The sequence below is a fragment of the Pseudopipra pipra genome, chromosome 7 (assembly GCF_036250125.1).
Source record: "Pseudopipra pipra isolate bDixPip1 chromosome 7, bDixPip1.hap1, whole genome shotgun sequence".
Lineage (NCBI taxonomy): Eukaryota > Metazoa > Chordata > Aves > Passeriformes > Pipridae > Pseudopipra > Pseudopipra pipra.
The window spans coordinates 16288099-16309476 of record NC_087555.1 but is presented as its reverse complement, the minus strand read 5'-3'; the positions used below and the strand labels follow the sequence as shown (position 1 = coordinate 16309476).

General features: G+C 36.1%; 1 protein-coding gene across 6 annotated transcripts in view; it reads left to right on the top strand.

Annotated features, from left to right (window-relative positions):
* Positions 1–14297, top strand: part of OSBPL6 (oxysterol binding protein like 6) — a 98158-nt gene extending 83861 nt beyond the window's left edge. For all 6 annotated transcript variants that reach the window (XM_064660728.1, XM_064660731.1, XM_064660733.1 and 3 more), the window contains 5 exons: positions 216–360; positions 1482–1626; positions 2637–2763; positions 3302–3424; positions 4384–14297. In XM_064660728.1, the coding sequence (XP_064516798.1) occupies positions 216–360; positions 1482–1626; positions 2637–2763; positions 3302–3424; positions 4384–4492 (649 nt within the window). In that variant the 3' untranslated portion in view covers positions 4493–14297. The remainder of the gene's footprint in view (positions 1–215; positions 361–1481; positions 1627–2636; positions 2764–3301; positions 3425–4383) is intronic.
* Positions 14298–21378: the final 7081 nt, after the last annotated feature.

Sequence of the window (21378 nt, the reverse complement as noted above, 5' to 3'; positions counted from 1 at the left end):
GCACCATTCTGCAGTTCTCTGCACAGGAGCTTAGGTGAGCTTCTCTAAGGAGGATTAATAATGTACCCAGAAGCAGTACTTCATTACTGTAAGCTATGCAGACATTTATGAGCAATACAGTCTTGTATTTACAATAATGGAGCAATGTTTTACTTTTTTGTCAGTAAAGATCATGATTAATAGATGTTACCAACTAGTTTTTAATCTGTTCTTAGGTACGGAGACTACTATGTCTGGAACAAAGTCACTACTTGCATACATAATATTCTTAGTGGAAGGAGATGGATAGAGCACTATGGAGAGATAACTATCAGAAACACAAAAAGCAGTATTTGTATTTGTAAACTCACATTTGTCAAGGTAACATATGGATCCTAATACATATCCTGTATTTATATAATTACATAATTTAAGCATACATCAGTTTTTGATTTCTTCAGTATTCCTGAAATCCACATTCCACATTTTATCTTATCAGTTTTCATAAATATGTAAATTGTCAGATGAAAATGCTATGTCAAATGGTTTGATTCTGTTCCACTGAATCTTTGATATCAGTGTGTTCCATTGCTGTATAGTTGTGTGCTATACTGTTCCTGGGTTCAGATTAAAAATCAAATGTCATTTTTTTTTTTATATTACCACAATGAAAACACAAAGTCACTGTGTGCTACTGTGCTATTTTACTTCTGCCTTTACTAGAATTTGTTGGTCAATATTTTATCTCTTTAGATTAAATAATGCTGCTTTGGTTCATAGTATTTTAATATTGAGGCAACGACCATATATAAAAATAGAACTCTGTATAGCTATGTTATCATTTATTACTATCAATTATTTTCCATATAAATGTCTGTCTCCATATTGCAACAAAAGACATCTATACCATTGCAGTGTTAGCAGTGGAGTGTTGCCATAAATCTGAAATCTGTGTTTTGATTGATGTTCTGAGAACGGGCAACTGGCTCTTAGATGAAGGTGTAAGAAATAAATGTGTCTAAGAAAAGCAAAACAGAGAAGAGAAATAGAAAGAAACAAATAACAAATAATATTGGCTGAATGTCTTCCTTGCTGCAAGCAGTAGTGCGTGGCACCCATCAGAGGATTTCCTTACAGGTACGAGTATTTCTTCATATAGGAAGAGGAGAGTTAGCTGGCTCTGACTGGCAAAGTGTCATTTTCACAGAATTATGTGGGATTTGGGTTATTGAATGACAATGTAGTTCCCAGATGCGCAGATAATTTAAATCCTTTTATGCCAAAACCACGTAGAAAATTATTCAGGGTTTCTCATATACTAAATCAATTAATATTTAGGTCATCTGACTGTTGAATTTTGGTAGTCTTGGTTCCCAGTGAGCTGTTCCAATACAAAATTTGGACTGTGGGTGCCATGTAGCAAGATTCATACAGTATGTGTATTGGTACAATGGGTAGAGTGAAAAAGAGCACGAACTAGTAATTTTTGCTTAAACTTGCAGGTGAACTACTGGAATTCAAATGTAAATGAGGTCCAGGGTGTTGTGATAGATCAAGAAGGGAAAGTGGTTCATCGTCTCTTTGGAAAGTGGCATGAAGGCCTTTACTGTGGAGTTGCACCTTCAGCCAAATGCATATGGAGGCCAGGTAGGAAGCTCATGAGAAACTCCAGCAGGTGTTGTGGGGTAAACCTAGACTATGTAAAGCTGTTTTAGCCTTCACTTCAAGTACACAAAATACCGCTAGAGAAATTAAAATTCCTGGCTAGACAAATAAACAAGAACTTAACATGACTTTAAAATAATGGTAAACGAAAGTGTTCTTACAGGGCATAATCTTCTACATCACAGTCTGACTCCAGGTCAGACTGGATTCTTAGGGTCAACATAAGAATAAAATTAAGAAAAAAAACGGGTGTCTGGGCTGGCCAGTCTGCCTTCTCACAGAGAGTGAGGTAACTCACTTGGATTCAACAAATACGAGTTTGAGTTTGTTGTCTTTATTAGTTTTATTAGCTTAAAGAATTGGTCATCAGAGATGGTAAGGGCCTATGATTTTAAGATCTAATTTCAACTTCCTTACTGCTTGCTTAGAGGTGCTGAGGTTGAATGAATCATCCTTTGCATCTGTATCTTTCATACATGCATTATCCAGGAATTGTCACTATTCTTAGTATTTTGAATCCTGCTCTGTATCTGTAGTATTTTGAGCCCTGCTTTGCACCCTGCTCTGCAATGTCTACTTTGCTGATAGTGCAGTAAGGTGTTGGACAGTGGAATCAGTCTGTGAGTGAGCAGTAAGTTCCAAAATTAACTCTAAAGATCAGTTAAGGTCAGGTTTTAGACAGATATTTGTTAAGCCCACTTTCTGGGGAACAGCAAATTATTTTTAACTTGAAAATCTTGAAAACACTAATTTTTATTTTAAAAGAAGTGAAGATCATAAAATTTTTAGTCTATTAGCATATAATTACAACCTCTGCAGATAGGCAGTTGAAATTAATATTTAGTGAATTTTGTTCCACCTAGTTTTGATGCTTTTTAATTGTAAGAGTAAAATATATTATTTTTTTCTGTTAAAATTTAATAAGGAAAGGAATCTCTTGCATATTTGGAGTTATAGCTTAAAAAGCTTTTCTTTCTCTTATATGCATACAGGCTCGATGCCAACCAATTATGAACGTTATTATGGCTTCACAAGGTTTGCTATTGAGCTGAATGAATTAGATCCTTTATTGAAAGATCTTCTTCCTGCAACAGATGCCCGCTTCAGGCCAGATCAAAGGCAAGAACGCTTATTTATACACTTAATATTTGGTGGGCTTAAGGCTGGGTTTGGCTGAGTCTGGAATTTTGTCTGTGTCTTCACTGCAGTCTGAATTAAGCTTTGGAGAATTCTGCTAGTAGAGAAGACAGTATTGCAATCAAATTTCTGCTTTACCCAGTTGAGTTAAAGTAGAAAGCTTCTTCTATGGTAAAGTTACAGTGCAATCTTGGGGCAGATTTCTCCTAACAAGCTGAAAGACAGGCTCTGAATGTCATGCCCTCCTGCTATGAATGGAAGCAACACTAATTCCCTCCAAATTCTCAGTTCATAGTACTTTAGCATTTGTGATATGCTGAAGTTACTGAAGAAAGTGTATGCCTTAGGCTATAGGTCAGGCACATGTAGCTGGGAAGTCACATCTCAGACTAGATCTGAAAGTAGGTACAACACAGACAGCAGACTTGGCTTCTGCTTGCCTTTTGTGGTGATTGGTGCTAAAAAAACCCTTGTAGTCGACACTGAATGATTGCTATAGGGCCTGCTGTTATTCCTACAGGCTTCTGGAGGAAGGAAATATAGAAGCAGCAGCATCTGAGAAACAAAGAATAGAGGAACTTCAGAGAGCTCGGAGGCGGTACATGGAAGAAAATGGCATCGAATATGTACCCAAATTTTTTAAGTGAGTCTATTTACTTGAGTGATAAGTCTCTGTTTTCCATAGTGTAACTGGACAAAGTACTACAAGAGTTACCACCAGCCTAGTCTGTTAATCATGAAACTTTGGAAAGTTGCAGTTTCAAGAAACATAATTAGATACCTGATCTCTGTGTGAAGCATTTTTTACATAGTTTAAAGCTTCATAATGGAAAGATCACTTTCTCACAATGGACAGCAGCTGTACAAGCCAAATGAACCCCTTGGCCAATGTTTTTGAACTTTGAAGTGACATAGAAGTATAATATTGAAATCTCAGATTTACCTAGGTTATTTTTTTAAGTCATTGCATAAACCAAGTAATGTGTGGCCTGAACAACAACATAGAACATATGTATGTCTAAAATGTATATATATAAATGTATGTGTATACACTTAAAGTTTATTTATTTTTAAGGGAAGGGTTTTTTTGTCTGTTGGTTTTTCATTAAGCATTCTTCTGAAACAAGGGATAGTCATACCAAATAGCCTGATATTTAGCATGGGGAATCAAAAGTGAAAAGACTGAATGTGCTTGATGCAGTGGTAGTATAATGTGAGCAAAATACAGGGGAGACAAAAAAAATAAATGGTAAAAGGCTTACATTCTGCAAGCTACATCTATTGTATGATTCCCTGCACATAATCAGAATCTGTAATGGCCAAAGAGGTTTCATATGGCTCTAAGACCTGTTCACACATATCAGACAACGGGTTTGCAATCTGTTTGCAGACTGTTTTCTCTATCTTCCACTTTTGATATAAGTAGAGGTTGATTTTTGTTTTTAACCCCCTGACTGTTCTTGTGTCCTTTAGAAATATAAAATCGTATTTAATATTGGTTAGATCAGAGAGGTGTGAAATTTGATTTTACATTGCATAAGAGTAGAGATCTATGGTCAAAACTTTTTTCCCTCTCTTTTTTTTTTTTTTCCCTTTCTACAGAAAAGTTATTGATGCTAATCAAAGAGAAGCCTGGGTCACTAATGAAACCTACTGGGAACTGCGAAAGGATCCTGGCTTTAGTAAAGTAGACATTCCCGTACTCTGGTAAACTGAGAATGTAGATCTAGTAAACATATCACTCTGAAGAAAAAAAAAATAACTATGCACAATATGTTTCTTATAGCTAAGCGTGGTTTGTGGGTCTACGGAAAAAAAGTATCATACACATTTATATTCATCTTTATAATGGACTTTTGAAAGTGCATTAGACCAGGCCCCTGACCACTTCTGGATCTTTTTAATTTTGCAGCAGCCATTTAAAAAGAAAAAAAAAAGGAACAAAAACCTTTTAAAGTTTCATACGCTGAAAATTCAGAACAAAAGAAGCAGATGAGTTATCCAAAGTCACTCAGAAGAGGTGGTAAGCGCAAGACTGCAATCGGTGCTTTAAACAGACATTCAGAGTAATACACTTTAAATTAAAAAAAAAAAAAGGAAGAAAAAGAGAAAAACATCCATTTTGTTTCAACTATTTTTGTTAAAAACTCTTGAGTCACAACACTGACATTTCTGGCTTCAGGTTAGTCCTTTGATGTGATGTGCTTGGACTGGCCTTTGTCAAAAAGATATGCTTTTCTGGAAGCTGTTCCCATTCATATGCCATTGTTCATGCCTTAACAAAATATGAAGATGTACAGTAAGTAATTTTAAAATATCTATGCTTAGGCTTATGTGAAGGGCAGATTTTTAAAGCATTAGAATTTTATCATAATAAAAATATTGGACGAGCTGCATTATTTAAAATCAAAAGACAACCAAACATCTAAATGTATTTCAGAGGAATGAGATCTACTGTACATGCTTTAGCTTTGGGATGCTGACTGTATAATCAGACTTAAAAGAAACTCATAGCTGGTTGAATTTGAGACAGTTTTGCTAAATTCATATGAATTGCTAGTCAGAAACTTCATATTCTAAAATGACTCATGCTGAGATGCAGTCATCACTTTTAGCACTGGCTGGACATAGACGTCACAGTTAATCTCATTTTCCCATAACTGTTTACACAATTAGAAATCCCTGAAGCTTTGCAACAGTGTTAAAAGCACGGAAGGATTTTATGGGAAGGTCTCTGGCTTCTCTCCAGAAGCTGGATAGTACTGTAAATGCAACTGTTTTCTGCTACACACACTGTTTACTTTCCTGGCTCTGTTTTTTCCCCATCCACTTTTCTTATCTAAATTTATATTTGAGCGTATGGCAGAGGCTTCCAAGTGTTGTAGCTAACAACTACTACTTGTTTTGCCAAAATAGCTTTTGTGCAAAATTATACTTTACATTCTTCCATAAAGTGGTTCTATATTTTTTGATTAAGAACCAAGTCTCTTACATGTTGCTAAGATTCAGTTAATACAAGTGGGAGAAGGCTTGGCACTTTCTATTTGAAAATCTCTGAATGTTAAAAGTAGGAGGGCAGATTTTAATAGAAGGAAAAATTTATTAGATAAAAACTATGTTCCATATAGTATGATCTAGTCTTCCATTTATACATGTATTATATATCCTGCCATCGATGATAGGTTAGATTTCATGCATATACAGTGTATTTCTTTCTGCCCATACACAGCATACCTAGTGCACACAGATTTTTCTATTTAAGATTGATTCCAGTACTGAGACCTAAAATAAAATTACTAGATAAGTATGTGATCCTGCCAGCAGAGCTGCTTGATCACCGTGGATCACCACACATGCCCAGCTCTCAGCATGCTTCTTCATTTTGCAAGGTCAGCTCCCTATAGAACTCAGATTACTTTGGTTGTTTAATTTAGTTCTCCCTGTTGATTATATGACAAAATAACTAGCAGGGCAACTAGCTACTGATCAGTTCCAATGTCTTCATGCAGTTCTGTTAATGGAAAGAATTATGAAAGCCTAAAGAAAATATTGAGTAGGCTTTTTAAGAATTGTGAATGCTGATGAATTGTTTATCAATATTTGGTATAAAAAAAGCTATGTGTAGATGAATAGGACTTCTTCCAAAGAAAACTTTAAATTATTCAAAGAATGCTATCTTCTTCTTTCCTAGTTGAACCTAGTCTGATTTATTCATTTTTTTATTTCTGCAATTGTTATTATAAGAAAATGAAAATATATCAAAGTTTGGTTTTTTAAGTAATATTTGGTTAACTTCATCCTACTTGCTTTAATAACATTACTATGAATCAAATTTGCACATTGTGCCCAAAATAGCAATTAATTATTCTGTGTTGCTTTCTTTAAAACCAACTCTATTAAACTCTTGTCCACCTCTTGCTCCAGTCTTTGTGTGCAGTTCACTGTGATAATAGGAAGCATTATGTGTGTATGACTGCAAGTACATTTGAGGGACAGAACTGCATGTCCTCAAATTTTTAATTTAAATACAGAAAGAAGGTCATTAGTTTAACAGTGTTCTGGTAGTGCTTTGTGAATGGCATTATTTGCAATGCAGACTGAAACTTGGTGAACAGTGGAGATACTATCACTGAATTATTTTTTACATTTGGCATGCCATCTCATCCTCCTTATTTAATGTCATCTGTGAACTAGTTAGCATGTAGTCTTGTGTCCTTGTCTGGTTCACTAGTGAGATGTTGATTGACATGGGCCACAAAATTGATCCCTGCAGGGCCATCCTTGTTGCTGGCTGCCAGCGGGGCATAAAACATTAAGTACCCTTCAAGCCTGGGCATTTAGACAGTTTTCAGCCCATATCTCTTCATTCGTCCAGGCAGTATTTCCTTTTGGAAGGCATGAAAAATACTATCCAACTCAGTAGATTTAATTGCTATAGGTTTGGTAGGTGATGAAAATCTGTGTAATCATTTGGCATTTAAAACCTTTTAAGCAATTTAAGACATACTAACTTTCACTTCAAAGACATATCCTTTACTTTTTTCCCTGTGTTTTCTCAAAACACTTATTTCTGTACAAAATACACAACTTTCATGCTTTTATTTCATGATAATGAGTTGTACTTTCAATTAATATTTTAAAAGTGTACCCTAATTTCCTCCCTGTTCTGGAACTGTGGATATGATTGGTAATAATAGCTATTTTCGTTGAATGTAATGTCTTACAAAGACTTAAATAGCTTCATTCTTATTTTAGATCAGTATTAACAAGGTGGTAGATTTTTCGGCATATTGAAATTGTTATCTCACTGGGAGAGACTATTTGAATATGAGTTGATTTTCATACAGTATCACTGTGATTAAAAAGTCATCTAGATACCCATTCTAATTTTAGACAGATGTAAGTTGCATGAAATAAACTTTTTTATATTTAGCTTTAAAAGTGCAATTCCCACTATAGTATCTTTTCATCTCACAAATAACAATACCCTTTTTTTTCCCTCATTTTGAACTTCTGACTCCAAATGATGTTGTATGGCATCTGTGGGTTTTATTTGAATAGCACATGCCAGGAATATATCAAGTATTACAGTGCATATACATGGTACAGTTTTGAAAGATATTATCCTTAATTCCCTACTGAGTGCTGTCGGCATTTTATGGAAGCAAATTACACAAACTTTAGGGCACACTAGGAGCCAGTGATGGTTCTGCCCTCATGGGCACCTGGTGAGGAGTTTGCATTTGGGCTGTGTCCATGTTCTCTGTTTGCAATGGAGGTCACATAATTTTCTCACCTCTCAGCACTGGAGCCCAGCACAAAGCCAGTCTTGCATTGAGTTTGTCTCAAAAAATCTGAATTTTCAGAAATACCCTAAAGGAAGGGAACAGAGGTTCATTTGCAATTGCACAATAACCAGGAGGGCTGAATGTACCAATTCTCTTTATTTTGCTAAAGTTGCTTTCACTGGCAGAGCTATTTTAGTATAGGGAAGGTTTGTGTGGTCTCTTTGTTTTACAGAATTTTAAACATTGTCTGGTGCAACAATAAACAGTAGCTATTTAACATGCCATTGACTGCAGTTGTAATCCGAGGAATTAATACTTTTAGATGTCATTACTAATAATAGAAGTGCATAATGAAAGTAAGAGACTTTTTCAGATTAAATCCACCTGGAAGGAAAGTGTATTTGTATTCATATGCTAAAATTACAGTAGGGGTTAAGTTAGAGAGTTTGGCTCACCTGGTGGAATAAGATTAACATTGACAAAATTGTGTAAGAAACACTGGAATGGCTTTACTGGTAACCGTGTGTTATGCACAGACCTGGGAGAAAGCTAACAAATTTTACTATGTCACAACTGCTTACCTTAGCAGCTACTGGGGTGAAAAATACTATCTTGTTTTTTCTTTCTGTCATTAAGTATTAGTCATCAAAACTGTATAAAACTTGAATTTCCTCTTTAGTAAATATATTGATAGAAGTCGAGATATATTTAGTATAAAAAGTAGTATAATTTTCTACTTTACCATGCATGGTTACTTTTATGATAATTCTGATACCACTCAGTATTTTCATTAAGAAAGGTCTTTTTTTCTTATTCTTTTTTTTCTTCTTTTTTTTTTTTTAACAGAAGAATCTAGACTAAGTACGTTAATAAAGGTTTAATTAGAACAGTGACTGGAACCTAGGAGAATGTTGCAAATCTGAGTAAAGTCAGAGAAATGGCTTATTTACAGCAATTTACTTTATTTTTGTATTATATATTGTAAGGAGTCTACTTACAAAAGCAAATGCATTATTTGCTTTTTAAACTAGGGTATGTAAAATATTTTCATTCATTTGCTTGGTGTAAACTATGTATTTCTTTCACTAAACTAAAAAGCCTCTTTATAAGAGGACTTTTATATGGTCTCTTGCAAGTTTAAAAAGTGATATTGTTGTACTTGTGTTTTATATACCAGCCTTCTCCTTTGTCAAATTTTGTGGCATTATAAACCCCTCATATCTTTGATTTTTTTTTTTTACCTTCCTTACAATCTTTGACAAACTTCAGAAAAGAAAGGGAAGAGATGACAATGGAGAATGGTGAAACTAGTCACAGAAGCTGTCCATGTGAGATGTAAAAAAATGGAAAGTTTTCTAACTTCTACAAATTAAAATGTCATCAGAGCTGTTGCATCCATTTCAGGCAGGTTATCTTAATACCATTTTTCTTTCCACTGATCCATGACAGCATGAAAAAAGGGAAGATTGGTGACATTTGCTCAGAATTAATGTGAAGTTGAAGGGAAGTTCTTATTCCTTTTATAAATAAAAAATGACTGTAGCCAGCATTTGGCTGAAGGTGTCTTGGTAGTGTGGACAAAGAGAGTTACATATTTTAGAAATAAGGAAACCGTAAAGTCTGAATATATAATCAGCAGTTTGTAATATAGTCTTTCTGACCTATGAATAATCCATTTAAGTATGGTAAAGCTACTTATTGGTACTCTGGAGCAATGATTCAAATGTCTCCTGTGAAACACTAAAACATATTTTCCATGTTAACTGCTACTTTTAATGGTCTGCATTGATGAAAGGGGGATATCTTACGCCAGTGTATAATGTTGCTGGCCCAGAACATTAGGCATGCAAAATGGGAAGAGGTGAGGAAATCCCTTCAAAAACTCAGAAGTGGGTAACTTATCTGAGTATCAAAATGATGTGCTATACAAGAGCAGCACACACACTGGGAAATATTCAACCAAAACTATTGTTCTTCATCCTTGTGCCAGTTGGTGCAGCCACACATGCAACGTCTTTTTCTGAAGTAGCATCACTTCCTAGGATTGCGCTTGTGTCCCAGTGATTGATTTGTCAGGTCCACCAAGAACAATCAGTGTTAGAGTCAGGACTGCAAACTCAGATTTCTTGTCTATTAGTCCTGTGCTGAATGCTCTCTCTTTCTTTGTTAAATTCACCTGAACAAGGAATATTACGGTAACATTAACATAGTTAATGCAAGGTTAATCCTCAGTATTTTCCAGGCAAAAGAAAATTCAGGATAGCTCATTTAACTGTGTGGAAGAACCACAGGTGAGATCTTCTATTATCCTTGTATTTGCTTAATATTTTATAAAATATTTTGAGAGTGGATCACAATAAATATATTAAAATCACTTTGTCACCTGTCTTGAAATCAACCGTGAAAATTGTCACTACAATTCAAAGTTAGAAAATAGGTCTATTTGGTTCTTAAAATAAGTGTTACTGATATTCTTTAGTGGTTGAGATATAGTATAACAAATTCAGATCACAGTAAATTTTGTTGTCAGATAAGTCTCACAGAAGACCTGACTGAGCAGAAAAATAAGTGCCGATGAGTGTATTTTGGTATGCAGGCATAAATGCAAAATGACAACTTCTACCTTAGTCAAGCTTTCACTCTAATTAGCAAAGACACTGGTTTTGTTCCTTTGTAATTATTTCTAAACTACTTGTTCTTTCCTCACTGAGAATCAATCACATGTGAAGTTTGAGTTTTAAAAATTAAACCACATTTCGAACTCTGCAGACATAAAGAGTGGTGCTTCTGTCTTGCACCTAATGCTCATGTCTTGCTAAATCTCCAGCTCGTAGGGTGGACTAGTAAAATTTCATCCTTGGACCAAAAAGAAATATTTTCCAGTGGGATTCTTCTTGGTATATTGATTTGTGTCTAAGTTACTTACTATAAAATAATTAAGAAATCAAGCTGCTACTGTCTGATGTCTGAGGTAATTTTCTTCCTCAAAATGCATAGCAAACTACTCATTCTTCATCTCTTAATGCTAGATTGTCTGAAGAGGATACTTTTATTTAGTATGTAAAAAGCCATCATAAAATTAAACTACTGTGGTATCTAGAGAGATTATTATGATAGTTCTATGTTAGGATATTAGGTATATTTTCTTTGTTGTAACCAGTAGCAAGACTCTTCTCTGGGTCTTTATCTACATTTCTCTGTATAATTAACTCTTTAGTGATTTGTGATTTCTTAGTACTTCAGTAGCAAAGAATTTTGTATTTTCTCTCACTTTTCAACAAAGTTCATATAAATTTGGAATAATGTCACACTTTTTTGGTGTGATTGGATCCCATGCGCACGTCTATGAAATGTAGTAAATATTAGCATTTTTTACCTTGCTCAGATTATGAGAATGCCACTAGAAGAGTAAGGTTTATATTAGTTGTCATTTTTACATTGCCTTACTGAGCTTCTTTGCTTCTAACAGCCTTTCAGATGGGAAACAGCCCTGTGCCAATTCTTTAGCAGGCCAAAATGTCAGAATCTAAATAGCTAGAAGAGCATTCTTTGCTGATTGCCCATGCCCCTATGCTCATTCTGAAAAAAATCCCAAATCTGTTGATTCCTTGTACCCCTCTTCACATAGCATACTTGTAAAAGGAGATTCTCAAAGTCTTTCCACTGTGGTTATGCTATTATGTCAGTAAGAAAGGCATACAGAAACTTGCTTTGTGGTTTTAAGATGAATTTAAAGGCAAATAGATGCTTTCTAGAAGCATAACATATAGAACCAGTGCTACTTTTCAGTACTGGGTAGACAGTATCTGTTTTAGAGGGAAATAACAGACTGTAATGAGAAAGGGTCTGAGTTTTAGATGCACCAGATAAAATTTTTTCTGTTGTTTGAAAGCAATAGAAAAGGGTTACTTAAGGGAAAGAAAGACATTGAGAAGTATTTATGTACCCAGCCACCCAAATGTTGCAGAAGGCATTATTTTTGAGCACTGTAATACTAAACCTCACCTGCAGCACCCTTAATTTTATGCTCAAAAGTTTGCTGTGGACTTACATAATGAGATGAAGAATAGGATACGGGGAAAAAAAATCAGTACCATGATTTCTAAATAGTCAATAGAATATTGATTTGCAAATATTTGTAGTGAAAATTATATAAGCTACTTATAGTATTGCAGTTTTCAAAAGCATAAATTTAGTCCTTCATAGTGCATTCAGTAATTTAACATTAAAAAATATTGTTGATTGATCTTGATTGATTTCTTGCAAATGCATTCATCCGTGCTTGACTATTCACAAGTTTGGGACATCTTCAGGATGATTCTTCTTTACATCACATCTTATTATTCTGATTCCAGATATGGGCTGTAGTTGTGCCGGTGAAAACCATTTTATTGCTTATGGTTACTATGCATCAGTAGCTGAGGAATAATACAGAAAGAATATTATTTGCATATTCCAAATCTGTAGACTTTTTTCACTGTAAGAGTTAATCAGCAGTGCACATCAGGTTTTTCCTGCTTCATCTGCTTGGCCTCCGATGTTACTTACTTAGTATGAACATTGCAGTTTAAATCAGTTTAAAAGATGTAGATGCTTAAGTTCAAATAAAAATGCTCAACAGTGACATTCCTAGGAAAAATATATAGCTGGTTACCTGGTTACACCAGGCTTTATATTAGTTGATTTTTAGTTCCTACATGCTTGAACAAATGAGCACTTACACAGACAAGGCTTGAACTGCTGTTGGTACTCCATTCTCCATTGAACTCAGTGAGCTTCCAGGTGAGTGGATGATGTAGCTGCCCAAATCTATTTCAGCTGTAGGCCTAATGTGCTGTCAAGCCTAGGTATTCAACTAGATGCACTTAAGCTTAATTTTGAACATGTGCACCGAGTTGTGAACGATAAAATGTGTGAAATTCAGTTGGTTTGACTGCTTGCCACTCAGAGCAGTATATTTGACTTTCCTTTGACTCGCTTGCATTTTGGAACCTTATTCTGGAGCTTGTAGTATTTAAAAACAAGTTAACTTCATGCTTCTGCAAAGCTCAGTTAGGTATGACATTTGGAAGAAAGAACAGTGCATTAAAACCATAACAATTCATCATATTACGTCTCACTCTGGCAAGCTTAATTGTAAGAATATTTGCAGTCCCTTTTTCTGGTTTCCCTTTACTTTCCCCACGATGGTCCCAGGCCAGAGTTGAGAGCTGCTAGTACTGTATGCCAGTCAAAAAAAGGAGTCTGATCTTTCTGATTTGTGGAAAAGGGGGTGGCTGACTAAGAGCACACTTCTAATCTCAGCCCAGAAAAGCATGAATGTGAGAAAGTGCCTCTTCCGTCTAGGCTTCAGCACATAAACAGAATTGCTTTTTTTGGTATATTGAGTTCTCTGGCTACTTCCGAGATTGAACGTAGCCAGAAAGAAACAGTTAAAATAACAGTTTTAAGTTTCCAGCTGCAACACTTTCTGTGTGTCTTTGCACTTATATGTTGGTTTTGAACGTACTGTTGTAGTAATCCAGAGAGCAGAAGAGGCCTCACACTGACTACCTCTCATGCAATAAAAACCAAGCTCATTCAATATTTAATGTTGACTACAGTCAAGCATCCTTTGGGAACATGATTCAGGGAGGTGGTAGTGGGGGGGAATAGTAAACAAAAAGTAATAATTAAGACTTTATTCCAGTGATATATGTGGTATACACAATACCCGTAATATCAAGTCCAGCTGAAGGAGGTCCTACCTCTTCTGGTAGGAAATAAAAAGTGAACTTGGCTATGCTATAGTTTTTGTTGTGCTCTAAAATGTAACGAAAGATGCCATCTGTTTCCTTTAGGGTAAGTCAGATTTACCAGGATATTATGTCCAAAACACACACACAATTTTAGTTTTTGAGGAAACATGACGCTCTTTTACCTGTTGCAATGTAATTGGATAATGCATGTACAAATGACTTGTGTAGCCTGCCAATGAATGTTGCTAATGCCTTACCAAAAAAAAAAAAAAGATAAAGCATATTTTTTGTATTTTTTTTCCTCAGAGGCAAATCCAAACAATGCTAGATTTGGGAAACTGTTTACTGAAAAGCATTTTCTAATAGATCTCTGAAGAAGTGCAATTGTATAATTATTATTGTTCAGTGCATACAGTACATTGTCTCCATCACTCTGTACACTGCTGCTATTAGTGCTTGTTCTAATAAATCTCAATGTACACTGTTTAAACTGCTGTCATCTGCGTTCTGATTTATTAACATAACATTGAGAATATGGTTCTTAAATGAACTATTTGTAACTAGTTAAGTGAACTGACTGTTAATTGTAAAATTCTTAATATATATTGTACAGATTGATTTTGAAGAGGTGGGTGATAGTGGCAGCAATAGCACTGAAACACTGGCTTCTCAATAGCATCCCTGTTCCTTTCTAACCTTTTTCCACTGGAGGAATATTTTTATAAAACTTTTCCCATGTGATTCTCTGCACAGTTTCCTTTAGATCTGTTTGGGATCTATCAACTGCAGTCTCAAAGAAGGTAATTTTCTTTTTGGCAGTTTCTGGTTTTATCTTCATGCTACAGCTGGGAAGAGCCTTTTTCTTTTTTATTTTTTTTCACTTCATCTTGCTCTCTGTAATTAAAGGGAGCTTGAGTATGCTCCCCAAGTTTTGTGAGAGGGTGTAGGAAAAACAGTTCCTGATGTTCTCTAATAGAATTGAAAAAGAGGTGTGGAAATTAAAAAAAAAAAAATTGACACCCACCCCTTCTGGCATCTTGGAAAAATAACAGTATGGCATTTTTCCATTGTGTGTTCTTGTCAGTTGTTCAACCCTTAAATTGAAAACGTAATAAAAAACGAGAATTTGGTTGGGAGGAGAAATTAAGATTTTTGTTATTTCTTGGCACTGTAAAAAGAACAAGTGTTCAAACAGTCTGGAATGCTGCCTGAGTGGAAGCAATTGCAAAGGAAAGGAAAAGCTTTTTTCAGGAATGGCAGTGCTTTCTCTCTTGTGTCAGAGTACACATCTGATCTCATCCAAACCGATGCTCTGAGACAGGTGGCACACTGAGAACATATTCCCTGTTAAACAATTCTATGAGCAAAATTCAGCTCTGCTTTCACATTTTTGTAGTTGAGATCTGTACTTTGCCTCTGAATGCTTTGCAAAGCAAATCTAACAGTTTTGGATGACTGTGACTCAGCAAAATTTCCGTGTGTGAGTGAAGTGTGAAAAGCTCTATATCATTACTTAATTGATTAAAAAAAGATCAACACAACAAACCTTTAGGAATAGAGTGCAAGAGGCCTGTAAGGCAGCACTAGGAACCTGACAACTAATTCAGTACCAAAACTATTACTTTAAGTATGAAAGTAAATTACATATTTAAATTTAATCTAACCAAGAGACAGATGATACTTCTTCGTAAGCACAAACATGTAGGCGCTGTGGTGTGGGGAAGTGAGACAGTGTGGGAAGCTGTTGACAAGATTTCATCCTGACTCAGCTAAAGGAGTTGCCCACAGAAAGCTGTTCCAAGTTTCACTGCTGGTACAAAAATCTGTTCTGATGTGATGATACACAACATTTTTGTACGGCAAACATATCAAGCTACACGGTTCTCCAAGTCCTTATGATCTCATTAAATATTTAAGCTGGCCTAAATGTTAAAGAAACCTACAAGTATGCAATATTGACTTTTCCTGCACCACAATATGCAGAATTATTTTTCGGGTAAGTAATTATTACTAAATCAAATTAAAAGAAACTAAACTGAAATATTATTCAAACCCAGGTACTCTAGTTTTACTGAGTGGTGAGTCTAATTTTACTCAAGGGCAGCAAATGTCTTGTATTAAGACTGTACTTTTTATTTCTGAAAGGTATATCTAAGATGTAACTTAGGCAGAGTAGGTAAAAGACAGGCTAGGTTGTATATCCCATATTTATATCCCAAGTGCATATTAATAATGATATATTAAATTCAGAGCAAATTAATAAAGTGTACATAAATGCATGCTACAGATATGAATCTGCTGTTAAGATGGTTTTTTACCTGTGATTAGACTACACTAGGTTACATTTGTAATTACAAAGAAAACCTCCAAATTAAAATCAGGTGTGTAGTTGCTTTTTCTCACTGGTGACTGTCTGGCTATATTTCCTTCAGTAAAGAAAAGAAACTAATTACTAGCTCAAATTTCATGATTACTCCAGGTTTCCTGAGCAGGTTTTTTGATAAGTCAATGGAGAAAAAAAAATATAATTAAACATTCCCAAAAGGTTACACTTGTTAGTCTGCAAGTGGACTGCAAGTGGACTACAAGTTCTGGTAAAGGCATTGAGATATTTTTTTTTAGCTGATAAAATTTAAGGTGTCAGTTGTCTCTTAAGTTTCTCCTTAAGTAGGTAATTTTAGAGAGCCTGGAATTATATTTAGCTGTCAAAGAAACTGAAGTGATATAAGTGATATAGCACAAGAGCACATCCATTTTTCAGTTCTAGTTCAAGAGTTAAATGCTGATCAGCTGACCTAGTACAACAATATTGATCAGGCTACTTTTTATGTTTGATGAGAAGAATATTTTATGTCAGCTGTCTGTTAAAATGCTTAGTATCTGGAAACTGCTCAAGTATATTATTTTATGCCTACATGTGTGAAAAAAAAATAGGAAACTAGATGAGGAAATATTCTTATATCAGGAAGAAAAACAGGCTGAATAAGCATAGAGGTGATTATGAAAGAGAATACTGAATTCTTGCATGCCCTAAAAACACCTACTTCATTTTGTCTGTTTATACTCTGTATCCAAAGATCTGAGAGTACTCTATAATAGTAGTCAATTCTTTCAGTATCCTTTCCTGGGAAGTGATGTATTACCACAACCACATGTGATAGGTTTCATAGACTGATTAATTGCCCAGTATCACAGAACAGCTAATGTCAGTGACAAAAATAAATGCAGTTCAAGCCTGCTTTTCAGATTAAAATGTGAGGAGAAGAAGCTAGGAACAAGATATGTCTGTGACTGAAGGAAGTATTATAGAGAGGTAAGTGTTTCAGCGCCCATCAGACAGATTAGCATGGGCAATGTAGACAAATCCTTTGTTCTGTAACCTTTCTTCAGATATCGTGGCACAGCAGCATCTACAGTTCTGCACCCTCATACAGGTGGATGTGCAAGCCCACAAGGCTTTTGTCTCACACAGACTCACCCACTGACAGATGCTGGAAAAAAAGGATTAGTTGTTTGGGAAGCATCCTCCAAAGGAAAGGAAGCATTAAACCTACTTAGGTCACACTGGTTTGTTTGTTTCCAGATTCATCTTCACAAGCTAATAACACTAGATGATGAAATTAGCTTTGTTGTATGCTGTAATGTTTATGTAACAAATGACCACTTCTTTTGGCTGAAAGATGGGCCTGCTTCTCATAGGTAGTAAGTATACTATCTCAGCACATCTGTCCCCAGAGGACTACTTTTGCATTTCTTTTTAGTATATGGTTCACAGCTAAGACATCCATCTGCCCATTAAAAGTATTGCCAATAATACTGGGGCAATTACAAAGAAGCAAAAGCTGGGATATTTCATATACTCTAAAGATGGACACATGAAACACAGATCTGCAGTAATCTGCACATCCATGAACAAAGGTCCAAAACCTGAAAGGTAAGTCTGTGGAAGAGCATATAAAACAGTCACCAGAATGTGTGTTCCTTCATTGCATTTGTGTTTCCTTTTATAATCAACATGGCTCTAGTGAGAAGGCAGTGAAGTGGTACAAAGGAAGCAGCTGTGCAGCACATACCAAGTTGACAGATGTTGCTTGTATAAAGGTGAAAGAGGGGCAAGGTCAGCCAAGAGACATAGAGAAACCAGTTGAACTCCACATCTTGTAGCCTTTCACTGATGTAACGCTTACAATGCAGTGCAGTTTTAAATGCTTTGGTTGTGTATGTAGCATGGACCATGAGTATGTATTATCATAGTTTATTTTGTAGCAGAGAGTAGAAGGAGGTTCCAATAGTTTGCTTGAGCTGTAAACTGGAAGAGTGATATATAGGAAGCAAAGTGATAGCAAGTGTGTGCTGCATGTCTTTCAAATGGACTGTTTAATGTGACCTTGAAAATAGTTTAGAACAGCCCTAAAGTTTGTTTTAGATATCTGTATAGAAAAAGATGACAGCATTTCCTGGACCTTTTAAATTTTTTTTCAAGTTTGTTCTATTTTGTAAAGTAACTGTTCACACACAAAAGTCTCATAAACACAGAGGTCCATTAAAATACATACCTCTAGAAGCTTCTTATTAAAATTTTCTCCTGACACTACAAAGAGTAGTGGAATATTCAGAAGGATATGGCTCCACAAGAATTAAAACATACTTTAAATGTGGGGAACTTAAAACATTTTACGACTGGGCTTCTGCAAAAAATTAAAATATGCCACTGCTAATTCAATTGTTCCCCTATACTGAAAATATATAATGAAAATATAATTCGGGAACTAACTTAAAATTTTCACTGCACTTGCAGTATACTAGAAAAAAATCCAACATGGAACTATCTCTGCTGAAGCTAAGTCTGCTGAAAACCACCTTCTTGCTTTAACTTACTTTCCTTCCCACAGTGATCTCTGAATGCCATAATGCTTTGTGAACAGCAGTCACTGCGAGCAGTGTGCCAAGTGACATCAGTATCCCAGCAAACTGCAAGATCAGGAGTTCAGCATGGCAGTGGTAGTGCCCTCATACCCAGGAACTTGGTATGGGAACTGGCTGGTTTTGCTTATACTAGAGAATCTATAGGCATACTCCACCCTAAAAAAATAAAATATAATAAGGACCATATTTTGTGCCATAAGTTGTTACCACCTGAGTATTTAGCAGGATCTATATTGCACAGACCCTGTCTTTCTAGGGAAATACGCCATATGCTGGAAAGTTGTGGAATTTTGCAAGTAATTTTTTTTCAGTAGCATTTTCTTTTGCTGGTTTTTATATGTTAAATTCTTGCACTTGTTCTTTGGCAGAGATCTGTAGGTAAACGTAATACAGTTCAAAGGCAATTCAGCAAGGAGGCCTGTACACTAAGAAGATATTAAACAAATTACCAGTATAATTTGGTACAGATTGTGGGTTTAATCCTTTCAAGTGAAACACTAATTCAGTTTATCCAATCAGTTAACACTTAAGATTTCTTTTCTCCCTTCAGCTGACTGGTTAATCATACTAATTTTATTATGTGGTTGACTGTGACAAGAAACAAATTAAAATCATATCAGTTCACATGGATTACAGAAACATCAGAATAATCTACAGATGGTTTAAGATTTCTGGATTGAAAATAGTGAAATAATTCCACATTTTCAGTTCCTTGGAAAAATCTCTTTAGACACTCCATAATTACAGGTGTCCAATATTCCTGCAGGGATAATGTAGGATAACTATCTAATAATAAAACAAAAACCATTATGGAATTACCTAATAACTACAAGAGGCCTTCTGCATCCTCAAAGGTTACATATAAGGCAGGATAGTCCTCTGCATTTTACTCTTAAAAGGTCTCCACGTTAATATCAATATGATGTAAGAAAAAATACGGTATTTAAGCTTAAAAATTCTCAACTGTATATAGCTGATGCTTGCTCTGTTACTGTTCCATGGCTAAGACCCACTCTGAAAAAACAGAACCCATCTTGCATAGGAAAAAAATATCTTGCTGTTCCCTCCAGGTGGGGATAATAGTAGAGAAACTGCAGAACACAGAAATGAATAAGCTACCTTGAGTCTGCTCCCTGTGTTGAGGCATGAGCTGTCCTTGGGCAAACATACAGTCACATTTGGTCTACAGGAGACAGACAATGCAAAGAGAGGCAGAACAGAAGGTGGTAGTTAGGAGCAGAGAGCAGTTATGCTGGAGTTGTAGGGACAGGAAAATCAATTAAACCCCCATAAAAATAGAGCATTATGTCTTTACATAATTTCATTTTTTTTCTTGAACAGAATTCCTCCTTCCAACTGTAGGTTCACCTGCTCTGCAGATGCATCAGCAAGTGAGGCTTCTGCCAGTAAGAGTCTTGATTGATTGATTGATTGATCAGTTTACAAGGTTCAAGGGTATATAAGTACACACAGAAGGGGTAACACAAAGTAAGTATATTCTCATGATCGAGAAAATGGGGGAACTGGAGGAATAATTTTTTCTGACACCAGCAGTGAGTTTGTATATGATTCAGAGAGGCTCAATCAAGAACAAAGGTCATCATAGATGAATTCTGGGCAATCTGGCATATTTTTTAATTTGTTTTTTTTAAAAAGGTGTCTGGGTCAAAGTGAGGGTTCAAGTATGACCTCATTCTAGTAATGTATAAAGATGGGTTAAGATTGGGCTAGAAAAGTTCTTTTGGTCTTCTGTGAAGGACCCTGTGTAGGGAAGGCAGACAGGATGCCTTGTCAGTCACAGAATCACAGAATATACTGAATTGGATCATTGAATCCAGCTTCTGGCTCTGCACAGGACCATCCCCAAGAGTCACACCATGTGCCTGAGGCTATCATCCAAAGGCTTCTTGAACTCTTGTCAGGCTTCCCTGGGGATCCTATTCCAGTGCCCAACCACCCTCTGGGGGAAGAACTTTTTTCTAATATCCTTCCTAAACCTCCCCTGACGCAACTTCAGCCGCTCTTCATGCGGTTTCCCTTCATGGCCCGTTACCATCTTCTTTGCCCTCCTTTGGACACTCTTTAATAGCTTAATATCTTTCTTATATTGTAGTGCCAAAAACTGCCACAATATTAAAGGTGAGGCCACACCAGTGCAGAGCAGAGCAGGAGAATCCCTTCCCTCAACTACCTGGTGATGCTTTGCCTGATGCCCCCCAGGCCAGGGTTGTCTCTCCTGGCTGCCAGGGCACTGCTGAGTCGTGTTCCACTTGCCGTCGACCAGGACCCCCCCGGTCCCTTTCCTTGGCACTGCTTTCCAGCATCTCATTCCCCAGTCTGTACCTACATCTGAGGTTGCCCCATCCCAGGTGCAGAATCTGGAACTTCCCCTTGTTGAACTTCATATGGTTGGTGACTGCCCAGTCCTTTAATGTGTCAAGGTCTCTCTGCAGGGCCTCCCTGCCTTTGAGGGAGTCAAAAGCTCCTCTCAGTTTTGTATTGTCTGCAAACTTGCTTAGTATCCCTTCCAGTCCCATGTCCATGTCCAAGTAATTTATAAAGATGTTGAAGAGCTCAGGGCCTAAGATGGAGCAGAACCCCACTAGTGACAAGTCGCCAGTCTGATATTAACCCATTCACTATTA